This window comes from Narcine bancroftii, chromosome 6, assembly GCF_036971445.1.
Source record: "Narcine bancroftii isolate sNarBan1 chromosome 6, sNarBan1.hap1, whole genome shotgun sequence".
NCBI lineage: Eukaryota > Metazoa > Chordata > Chondrichthyes > Torpediniformes > Narcinidae > Narcine > Narcine bancroftii.
In genome coordinates this window covers 207,595,910-207,608,236 of record NC_091474.1, presented here as the reverse complement: position 1 = coordinate 207,608,236, position 12,327 = coordinate 207,595,910, and the positions used below count along the sequence as shown (strand labels likewise).

The following is a 12,327-nucleotide window of genomic DNA, read 5'->3' as shown; positions in this document are numbered from 1 at the left end:
CCCCCCCCCCACTCCATCTACATTTATATAATAATCTTAATTTTTTTGAATTTCATATTGATCTACACTTAACTGTATCTGTCATGCATTTTTCTGTTCACTCAACTCTTCAGAATTGCAATGGAGTCTTTTTGCATCCTCCTCACGACTCAAACTCTTCACCAGTTTTGTACTATCAAGAGGTGACTGCACGTTATCTCCTTCTGTTGGTCCTGAGTCATCATCTATGAATTGATGACCAAACCAAAATGACAGGTCCCCATGAAGTATAACATTGTAGTTTTTAAATTTGACATTTCCAATTAGAGCAAACAACAAGTAATAGACACACAGACCAAAAAAAAACACCCCATATTATATCTTTCATTTCAGCAACTCCACATCTTCCCTGTAACTTCAGTAGAAGAGACAGACTATTCCCATTCAGTCAGAAGGTCAACATCCACTGAGTTAACAATGGGGTGGCTTTGAAGTACCATAGCCACTTAAGAAAGAACAGATGTTCATCAAGACGGTAGGCTGCCTGTAGAGTTTTGATTGAGGGATGAGTGAGAAACCTTTAATTTGAGCAGTTTTAACCTCCTTTTTTAATAAAGAGAAAGGTGCTTTATCTCTTTCAGAGAAAAATATTTCCCAATTAAGATCCAACTACATTTGAGTGGTCCTTGTGATTGAACTACTCATCATTTATCTATGGGATATGCCATATAAAAATGGAAATAAAACCACCATAGATTCATGTCCTGCAATATTTCAACAATCCTAAAGGAAATTCATGAACTACCAGAGATAGCATAGACATCCAAACAAATATGTATTCTGCAATATTTGGTTCAATGATAGCTGATATATAATTTGGTCATGAGGCAGATGATTAAATCCCAATGAATATTATGTGTAAATACATTTTTGTAATTAAACAAACTGTAAAATTAGACCACATGCTTTCTGCACCATATAAAACTAATTGCATAGTCACTAACAGTTTTCACAATTTTCCATACACTCTATATTAATAAAGTACTGTTAATCTATTCTGAAAAGGATATTAACTCGATTGCACATAAAAATATTAATCTTACTCCAGTTGGTTGAAAAATCAGTCCATCCACTTCATGGCTAACTTCACGAGCAAAGCTTCCCTCCAACAGCTAAATTAGAAAAAGAACAAGTGAATGAATAGCTATAATTTTAACAACTGAAGAGATTATCAAAAAGTTGAAAAAGGTCATAGCTGCAAATTGCGTATTTGTTGCAAAAGATGATTGCAATTCATGTAACTATTTTAAATTTAAAATTGCATGGAACAAAACAAATTCTGACTCCGTAACTGACTAATCTATAATGAGCAATAGTTGAATGTGATCAATCATTTCTTCTTTATCTAGACATAGATAGTAACTTTTTATTGCTTTCCACTGTGATTAATCTGTAATTGAGGGATAAACGAGATCTGTATGATATTTTTAAAAGTTTTAATCCTTTCAGCAATGCCATGGATAGCTGCACTGATTTAGCTAGTTAAACTGTTCATTTTTCTTGGGGTTCCCCAAGTTCTGTCACCGGCCCACAGAAAACTTCTCCAGATCTTAGTCTGTGGTTAAACTTCTACCTTGCCCCAATGGCAACTGTGTGGTCTCCGTGTTTGATAAATGGAAGCTGTAAGATTTTTAGTAATGTGTTCAAAGACACTCAAGTGGTGGTGTAGGAACCAGTCCTTTCTAAGTGAGGCCTGACCAATTTAAATAAACTCAGCTTAAAGTGTAAAGCGTTTTTGAAAGATCTTCTCAAATTTATCTCAATTAAATTTGTTTTAAAATTACGGCACGGTACATTGTTTGATTAAGATGATCACAATCAGAGGAAAAGGAGGAATTAATTTCCCATTTGCCCATTAAGTGGCCACATCATCCTTGATCAATTTGGATCCACATTCATCAAGAGTGCTGCAACCCAGGGAGCTTTGCATTTGGATCTTGAACATGTCTGATAGTGTTTCCAGTCACATCTTTATTCCATTGTCAATAACGTTAAAATAAACAAGGTTAGAAGGACCAGAAGGGTTCCTTGAATCCACTGAAGGGTGCCATTTGGTCCACATTATACATGCCAGCTAAAATTTGACATTTCAATTAGTCTCACTTTCTTGACACAAGGAGCGCAATCAGTATGGATCTTCAAGTTCTCATCCCAGTAATTTTAAAATTTGACCTTCAGACAAGAAGTTCCAGATATACAGCACTTGCTGATTTACAGTTAAAACCAGAGTGAGTTATGGAATCAGACAGGTCGCAAGACTGATAAGTGGGACTTACTCTACGTGTGTTTCTATCTTGCTAATGACAAGGAACAGTACAAGTTAGGATCAACTTTAAGGTTTCAGTAGTTGCCCACAGTAATATTCAGCTGGGAGTCAGATCTGCAGTTTGCCATCCAAACAGGAAGCAATACTTAAACATATATGTTTGAGCATGGAAGTCCATGCATTGACACCCCTAAACAGTGTCTATGAATTATGTTAAACTACATTTTGATCTTGACCATGAACTTCTCCAGATGTTTGCTTAAGTTCAGGGAATGGTAATTTGCACATTCATAATAAGTTGGTGTCAGGTCTGGTAAGTATTCTCTCCACAGAATGTAATGTGGAGCTACCAAATGGGTTGTGGGTAAAATGTAGATACAAGAAGATTTCCAGAATTCCTTCCACAAGCAAAACCAGTAATCATATTGTAGTATGGTGAGTACTGAATACCCATGATATGGTAGATCAGTAGATTTTTTAAACAGACAAGAAATAGGACAGATCGTTCCATTTGTTGAACCTGCACTGCTATTTGATAAAATCGTGAATTATTTTCTACCTCAGCCACTATTATGTGCCCGAGCTCCATATCACTTAACACTCCATTGGTATCCAGAAATTTACCAGTCTCAGTTTTGAATGCAATCAGTGTTTGAAGGTTCACATCTTTCCAAAGATTCATCACCCTATAAATGAAGAAATGTCATAAAAATTGTACAGCACATGGCTGCCCATGCAGCCTGCCTTGCCTATGGCAACTGTGATAATTTCATTTGCCTGAATTAGCACATCTATCTCTGCGCCTTCCCCATCTTGGTACCAGTCTAATGTCTTTCAATTGTAGCCATCTCTTCCACCTTCTCTGGCAGCTCATTCTGAATAACTGCAACCATCTGTATGTAAAAATTGCCCTTCAAATTTCTTCCTTCTTACCTTAAACCAGTGCCTACTGGTTCCAGGCTCTTATGACATGGGAAAAAGACTCCGACAGTTATCCTAACTAAACCTCTCAATATTATTAATCTCTGTGAGGTCACCCCTAAACTTCCTTCATTGTAGTGAGAATAACCTCAGCCTATCCAATCACTCCTTACAATTGCAGCACCTCATTCTAGGCAATATCCTGGTGAATCTTTTCGGCACTCTCCATTACTGCCACATCCTTCCTGTTGTGCAATGACCAAAACTGTAGCTCTCATTTCAGTGATGAATATCCTACCCTTATTTAAGACTATGACTGCAAGGACTAAATCCGCCAGGAAGGTGAAATGCACTTCATATAACTATCATGTCAATCCCTTCAATTTTAGATATTTAAATGTTTCATATTTTGTAACCAGCAAATTGCATTTCTTTACTTATTTCATAACTGAATTAATTGATGTCATTAACTATTTTTTAAAACCTGCTGTTTCACAATGCAATATTGCTGCTTGAAATGTGTTGAATATTTAATATCAAACCATCTATTTTCTTTCAGCTATGACACATTAAGTAGCTCATTTAAGTAATTAGCAAGTGTGAAATACAGCTTCAGTGGGTACAAAATTACAAGAGGAATATAGGAGAAAGAGAAATCCTGATAGATCCTGCTAATTGTGTTGTTCCTTGCAGATTTTGTATTGCATATAATTAATTGTGCAGCAAGGTAATTTGTCCTGCAGTTTCTACATGCAATGAAATTGCGCCACATGACTGTGCTTTGTCCAGATTAATTAAACCTATTGTGTGGGAGGTTTTTTTGTTAAAAGAATAATGAAATTTAAAATTAAATCAGTTTACAAGATCATTCACTCATTGTTTTAATTTTCAATTCAACAGACTAAGGCAAAAAACAAAATTGCAGATCAAAGAGTTCCTGGAAGAACTCAGTGGATAAGGCAGCATCTGTATAGAAATGATCAGTCAATGGTTCAGGTCAGTAAGGCAGTGTATTTGGTTCATTGATTATTCAGGAGTCTGATAGCAGCAGGGAAAATGCTGTGCTTGTGCCGCTGAGTGCACACCTTTAGGTTACTGTACCTTTTCCCCAATGGTAGCAGAGTGACGAGGGCATGGCCTGGGTGGTGGGGGTCTTTGAGAATAGAGGCTCCTTTATTAAGACACCACCTCTTGTGAATGTCCTCGTTGAAATGAAGGCTTATGCCTGTGATGTCGCTGTGAGTTAACAACCTTCTGGAGTTTTTTCTTGTTCTGAGAGTTGGCAACTCTATACCAGGCAGTGTGCAACCAGCCAGAATGCTCTCCACAATACACCTGTAGAAACTTTTGAGTAACATACCGAATCTCTTCAAGCACCTCACAAAGTATAGCCACAATCCTTCGTGATTGTATCAACATGGAGGCTCCAGGACAGATCTTCGGAGATATGAACACCCAGGAATTTGAAGTTCTTGACCCTCTCCACTACTAAACTCTCAATGAGGTCGTGTTGGCTTGACTTCCTCCTGAAGTGCATAATCATCTCCATGGTTTTGCTATCATTAAGTGCAAGATCATTGGCATGACATCACTCCACGAGCTGATCTATCTCCCTCCTGTATGCTTCCTCATTGCTATTTGTGACTCTGCTGACAACTGTGGTGTCATTGGCAAATATGTAGATAGCATTGGAATTGGGCCTGGCCACACAGTCATGGGTGCATAATGAGTAGAGCAGTGGACTAAGCACGCATCCTTGAGGTGCGTCTGTGTTGATCATCAGTGAGGAGGAAATGCTATTTCCATTCATACTGACTGTGGCCTTCCAATGAGGAAGTCAAGAATCCAATTGCAGAGTGGGCTGCAGAGGCCCAGAGTTTGTAGCTTATTGACCAGCACTAAGGGAATAACGGTGTTGAAGGCTGAGCTGTAGTTGATGAAGAGCAGCTGTATGTATGAGCTTCTGTTTTTGAGGTGATCCAGAGCTGGGTGGAGAGCCAGCGATATTGCATCTGCTGTGGAACAATTATGACGATAGGAGAATTATATATGCTAATTCTGGCTATGAACAACCTCACAAAGCATTTCATCATGTAGAAGTTAGTGTTTCTGGCCGATAGTCCTTGAGGCAGCTCAAACAGCTCTCCTTGAGCACCAGGATGATTGATACCCTTTTGAAGCAGATGGGAACATCTAACTGCAGCAATAAGAAGTTGAAAATGTCCATAAACACTCAGGCTAGTTGGTTGGTGCAGATTTTCAGTACACTGCCAGATATGCCGTCAGGGCCTGATGCCTTGTGAGGGTTCACCCTCTTGAATGATGCTCTGATGTTGTCCTCAGGGTCCTTGGCCTTTGCAGGGATTCGAGTAGACATTGTTTGGTTCTCCTTCTCAAAATGTGCATAGGTGTTCAGCCTATCGAGTAATGAAGCATCACAGCCATCTATGGTATTCGCTCTCACTTTGTAGGCTGCAATGTCCTGCACGCCTTACCTTAGCTGGTATGTATCTGTCTTTATCTCTAGCTTCCTTTGGATTTGCCACTTTGCTTCAGAGATGGCCTTCCACAGATCATACCTGGACTTATAGAGATTTAGACCCTTAAACACCCTTAATTTTGTCCTCAGCGGGTTGCAAATCCTCTGGTTCAGCCAAGGCTTCTGGTTGGAGAACACCAGGCACAGAGTCGTCCATACAGATCCTGATGAAGTCGGTGATGCATGTTTCATATTCATTCAAGTCCATTTCTACCCATGAATGCTGTCTGACCCACCAAGTTCCTTCAGAAACATATTCTTTGCTCAAGGTTCCAGCATCTGCAGTTTTTGTTTCTTGGTTTCAAAACAAGATAGTCTAATGATAATGACAATGAGCTCAGTGTCATATACATTGCACAATGTACACATGCACCAAAATTCAAAATGCTTAAGAGGTAAAAGCCTGTGATGGATCTAACTGTGCTTGCTACCTTCTGTACTACTGCGCACTTGAGTTGTCAAACCAGGCAATAAAGCAACCAGCTAGTACACAATCTACAGTGCATCTGTAGAAAGTATCTAATAACATGCCAAATCTCCTCAGACTGTATAGGCATTGGTGGGCCTTCTTTATGGTTGCCTCAATGTGCCCACTCCAGGAAAGATTTTCTGAAATTATTGACTCCCAAGAACTTAAAGGTTCTGACTTTCTCCAACTCCCTCCTATCAATGCAGACAGGCATATGATCCCTTGGTTTCCCCTTCTTGAATCACCAATAAGCTCCCTGGTCTTGGTGATGTTGAGAGCAAGCTCTGGAATCACCAACCAGATTCTTGACCTCTATCCTGTATACTGGCCCATCATTTCCAGTTATTCACCCAATAACGGTGGTCATCAGCGAATTTTACGATTCCTTTATTGACATGTAATAGTACAGAACATGTAATATTACACATTTGTTCAATTAATCAACAACCTGAGCTCCAGATCCAAACCTTCGACACAATCAGAAAGCCTTCAGCACTCCAGGCTTTTCAGGAGCCCTTTTTGCCCTCAGCACTCTTTTGAATCCTGGCTTCAATACCTAGTTCCCATAAGCCAGTCTCCAGGAACCCGCAGCCTGTACAGGTCCCCCGACCGCAAGTCGCCCACGGCCTGTGTGGTTCCCTCAGCTGCTGAGCCCCTTGCTGGTTCACTGCCATGGTCACCTTCCCTGTAGGGTCAACTTCTCTGCTATTTTTTCTCAACAGGGAGTGTTCTTGTTTTTGGTGTCCTGTGCTAGTTCGCTGTCCCCCCCCAAGAGTCTGCAACCCATCATGGCTGCTGTCCAGCACAGGCGCTGCCTCTGCAGTTGCAGGAATTTACCTATAAATACAGTCAACTCCTTTAACCTCGTGATTGAACTCTTCAGAGCAATGCTGTGTCTCTGCTCTCTGTTACAGCAGGTCCATTTGTTTTCTAGATTGAGTGTTAGCTGAACTTAGCTATACAGACATGGGTGTGCAAGGAATAGAGTAGGGAACTAAGCACGATTTAGCACAATCAGAAAATATATATTCAGATACTGTAAATGTAATACAATCATAAAGTTGCATTTTACTTGTTTAGAATTCTCTTCTCTTTGGCTTGGCTTCGCGGACGAAGATTTATGGAGGAGGTAAAAAGTCCACGTCAGCTGCAGGCTTGTTTGTGGCTGACAAGTCCGATGCGGGACAGGCAGACACGATTGCAGCGGTTGCAGGGGAAAATTGGTTGGTTGGGGTTGGGTGTTGGGTTTTTCCTCCTTTGCCTTTTGTCAGTGAGGTGGGCTCTGCGGTCTTCTTCAAAGGAGGTTGCTGCCCGCCAAACTGTGAGGCACCAAGATGCACGGTTTGAGGCGTTATCAGCCCACTGGCAGTGGTCAATGTGGCAGGCACCAAGAGATTTCTTTAGGCAGTCCTTGTACCTTTTCTTTGGTGCACCTCTGTCACGGTGGCCAGTGGAGAGCTCGCCATATAACACGATCTTGGGAAGGCGATGGTCCTCCATTCTGGAGACGTGACCCATCCAGCGCAGCTGGATCTTCAGCAGCGTGGACTCGATGCTGTCGACCTCTGCCATCTCGAGTACTTTGACGTTAGGGATGTAAGCGCTCCAATGGATGTTGAGGATGGAGCGGAGACAACGCTGGTGGAAGCGTTCTAGGAGCCGTAGGTGGTGCCGGTAGAGGACCCATGATTCGGAGCCGAACAGGAGTGTGGGTATGACAACGGCTCTGTATACGCTTATCTTTGTGAGGTTTTTCAGTTGGTTGTTTTTCCAGACTCTTTTGTGTAGTCTTCCAAAGGCGCTATTTGCCTTGGCGAGTCTGTTGTCTATCTCATTGTCGATCCTTGCATCTGATGAAATGGTGCAGCCGAGATAGGTAAACTGGTTGACCGTTTTGAGTTTTGTGTGCCCGATGGAGATGTGGGGGGGCTGGTAGTCATGGTGGGGAGCTGGCTGATGGAGGACCTCAGTTTTCTTCAGGCTGACTTCCAGGCCAAACATTTTGGCAGTTTCCGCAAAGCAGGACGTCAAGCGCTGAAGAGCTGGCTCTGAATGGGCAACTAAAGCGGCATCGTCTGCAAAGAGTAGTTCACGGACAAGTTTCTCTTGTGTCTTGGTGTGAGCTTGCAGGCGCCTCAGATTGAAGAGACTGCCATCCGTGCGGTACCGGATGTAAACAGCATCTTCATTGTTGGGGTCTTTCATGGCTTGGTTCAGCATCATGCTAAAGAGGGTTGGTGCGACAACGCAGACTTGCTTCACGCCATTGTTAATGGAGAAGTGTTCAGAGAGCTCATTGCTGTATCTGACCCGACCTTGTTGGTTTTCGTGCAGTTGGATAATCATGTTGAGGAACTTTGGGGGACATCCGATGCGCTCTAGTATTTGCCAAAGCCCTTTCCTGCTCACGGTGTCGAAGGCTTTGGTGAGGTCAACAAAGGTGATGTAGAGTCCTTTGTTTTGTTCTCTGCACTTTTCTTGGAGCTGTCTGAGGGCAAAGACCATGTCAGTAGTTCCTCTGTTTGCGCGAAAGCCGCACTGTGATTCTGGGAGAATATTCTCGGCGACACTAGGTATTATTCTATTTAGTAGAATCCTAGCGAAGATTTTGCCTGCAATGGAGAGCAACGTGATTCCCCTGTAGTTTGAGCAGTCTGATTTCTCGCCTTTGTTTTTGTACAGGGTGATAATGGTGGCATCACGAAGGTCCTGAGGCAGTTTACCTTGGTTCCAACAAAGCTTGAAAAACTCATGCAGTTTGACATGCAGAGTTTTGCCGCCAGCCTTCCAGACTTCTGGGGGGATTCCATCCATACCTGCTGCTTTGCCACTTTTCAGTTGTTCGATTGCCTTATATGTCTCATCCAGGGTGGGAACCTCATCCAGCTCTAGCCTTAGGGGCTGTTGAGGGAGCTGGAGCAGGGCGGAATGTTGGACTGAGTGGTTGGCACTGAAAAGAGATTGGAAGTGTTCTGACCATCGGTTGAGGATGGAGATCTTGTCGCTGAGGAGGACTTTGCCGTCTGAGCTGCGCAGCGGACTTTGGACTTGGGGTGAGGGGCCGTACACAGCCTTTAGAGCCTCGTAGAAACCCCTGAAGTCGCCAATGTCCGCGCTGAGCTGGGTTCGTTTGGCGAGGCTAGTCCACCACTCATTTTGGATCTCCCGGAGTTTGCGCTGAAGATGGCTGCATGCGCGACGGAAGGCTTGTTTCTTCTCTGGACAGGACGGCTTTGTAATGTGAGCCTGGTGGGCAGCTCGCTTCTTTGCCAGCAGCTCCTGGATTTCCTGGCTGTTTTCGTCAAACCAGTCCTTGTTTTTCCTGGAGGAGAAGCCCAGTACCTCTTCAGTGGATTGCAGTATGGTAGTCTTCAACTGATCCCAGAGGGTTTCAGGGGACGGGTCCGTGAGGCGGGTTGCATCGTCGAGCTTTGCTTTGGTTTGCCTGGAAGTTTCCTCTCGCTTCGTCTGACTGCAGGTTTCCAACATTGAACCTCTTTCTGGGGGCTTTATTGTTCCTGGGCTTTGGCTTGAAGTGAAGGTTGAGCTTGCAGCGAACCAGCCGGTGGTCAGTGTGGCATTCCGCGCTAGGCATGACCCTGGTGTGGAGCACATCTCGTTTGTCACTTTCTCGCACCAGGATGTAGTCCAGGAGCTGCCAGTGTTTGGATCGGGGATGCATCCAGGTGGTCTTAAGGCTGTCCCTCTGCTGAAAAAGGGTGTTTGTAATGACAAGCCGCTGTTCTGCGCAGAGCTCCAACAGGAGGCGCCCATTGTCGTTGCACTTGCCGACGCTATGCTTGCCCAGGATTCCTGGCCAGGTTTCTGAGTCTTTTCCGACACGAGCGTTGAAGTCGCCCAGGATGACAACCTTATCGGCTGTAGGGGTGCGTTGGATGAGGTTGCGCAGTTCGGTGTAGAACTTGTCCTTTTCTGCTGGTTCCGCCTGGAGGGTTGGAGCATAGACACTGATGAGGCTGATGTGACGTTTGTTTTGAAGTGGGAGTCGCATGGACATGATTCGGTCCGAGAGGCCTGTCGGAAGGTTTTCGAGTTTGGAGGCAATGAAGCTCTTGACCATGAAGCCTACACCAGATAGGCGTCGTTCATCCGAAGGCTTGCCAGACCAGTAGAGTGTGTAGCCCGCGCCGCGTTCTTGGAGGCTGCCTACATCTGCCAGGCGGACTTCACTGAGAGCGGCTATGTCGATGTCAAGTCTGAGGAGTTCATGTGCAATGAGGGCAGACCGACGTTCAGGTCGGTGGCTGTCAGCCTTGTCTAGCATGGTTCTGATGTTCCAGCATGCTAGCTTGAGTTTGTGAGCATCTTTTGAGGGGGAGGACGTGGAGGGGGAGGACGTGGAGGGGGAGGACGTGGAGGGGGAGGACGTGGACCTGTCCTCGGGCCTGCGCAAAGGAGCTTTTAGGTGGAGTGCAGTGCGCGCAGTACCGTTTAGAATTAACAGTTGGTGAAATCACATGTAGATTTTGTTGACTTTTTTTGTCAATGTAATTTTCGACAGCAAGTGCAGAATTCTGCTGTTTGTCAATGGGGAAGTGCATCTAAGTGGTTCTGAACAAGGAAGGGGAGTAGTTCAACAATGAATTAATTCAGGGCAGGCGTTCTCCAATGATGGAGAAAAATTTAGATGTTAACTAATGACAAATATGCAACAGAGCAGTTAAACTAAGTAATAAGGTATCGGATTGAAATACAAATTCACTGCCAAAGCACATCATGAAAAAGATGAAATGATCCCAAAATACAAACCAAAATTATTAATGAAATATAAATTTTGAGAAAAGAAAAATAAAATTAGATAATAGGTTCCTCTATTCAACTCCTCAATCCTACAAATTCAAGATTCCCAGCAGTGGACTATATGTGGGAAACTATTAGGCAAGAAGAGGCCAACTTTGTTCAATGATGTTGTGCACAAAGTGAGTTTATTCTCAATTGAAGCTCTCCTTAAAGGGATACAATAATAATTTGAATTGTCATAATTTCGAGCATCTTAGTAGCTTCATCACAAATAATTGTTACACATTGGTATTATGAGATACAGATCAAAGATAGATAAATGAGATTGAGTTGCATCAACCTTGACCTCATTTAATAAAGAAGCAGGACGTGGTAGGCTTAATGAGCTTCTAATCCTACAAATCTATGACAGAAATGCTATTAAATGGCAAGAAATAAAAATATTATAGAATCTCTGCTCTGTAATGCTATTGTATGATGCAATTAAAATATGATATATTGATTTACTTCAAACATCTCTTAAAATTAATTTCTCTGGAGATCCACTGGTTAGAGAAATTAGAAAATTAAATGTGGTGATGTGAAGCTTATCAACTCTTAAAAAGAAAAATAAATGCACTAGATAGCCACACGAGTTCATGCTGGAGAATGACAAATGGAAATAATTCAACCTTTTCCTTTTTCTCATTTTATAGCACATGAAATACATTACCATCTCTTTTATAGGACATGGATGAAGGGAAGTGTTTTTTTTCCCAGAGCAGTGAACCTGAGAATTCACTGCCCAAGGAAGTAAAGAGGCAACCTTATTAAACATAATGAAGACATAAAGTAAAAACACAATGTTGGACAGTGTATTTTATGTAGCAAAGTTAAAGATCAAGATACCTTACCTTGATGAAGGGCTTAAGCCTGAAACATTGATTATGTATCTTTATCTTTGCTATATAGAGTACACAGGTACAGAGGTAAGGACTGCCTAAAGAAAGCTCTTGGTGCCTGCCACATTGACTACCGCCAGTGGGCTGATCTCGCCTCAAACCGTGCATCTTGGCGCCTCACAGTTCGGCGGGCAGCAACCTCCTTTGAAGAAGACCGCAGAGCCCACCTCACTGTCAAAAGACAAAGGAGGAAAAACCCAACACCCAACCCACCAATTTTCCCCTGCAACCGTGTCTGCATGTCCCGCATCGGACTTGTCAGCCACCAACGAGCCTGCAGCTGGCGTGGACTTTAACCGTCCATAAATCTTCGTCTGCGAAGCCAAGCCAAAGAAGAAGATAGAGTACACTAATTGACCTACTAAGTTTCCCCTGAATTGGGATTTTACTT

At 43.0% G+C, this 12,327-nt stretch overlaps 1 protein-coding gene across 5 annotated transcripts in view; it reads right to left on the bottom strand.

Moving 5' to 3' along the window:
* rngtt (RNA guanylyltransferase and 5'-phosphatase) overlaps positions 1-12,327 on the bottom strand; it is a 429,772-nt gene that overhangs the window by 136,473 nt on the left and 280,972 nt on the right. For 4 of the 5 annotated variants that reach the window (XM_069887348.1, XM_069887351.1, XM_069887350.1 and 1 more), the window contains exon 12: positions 1,083-1,151. The exons of the other annotated variant lie outside the window; for it this stretch is intronic. In XM_069887348.1, coding sequence (XP_069743449.1) covers positions 1,083-1,151 — 69 coding nt within the window. The remainder of the gene's footprint in view (positions 1-1,082; positions 1,152-12,327) is intronic. 5 annotated transcript variants of the gene reach the window in all.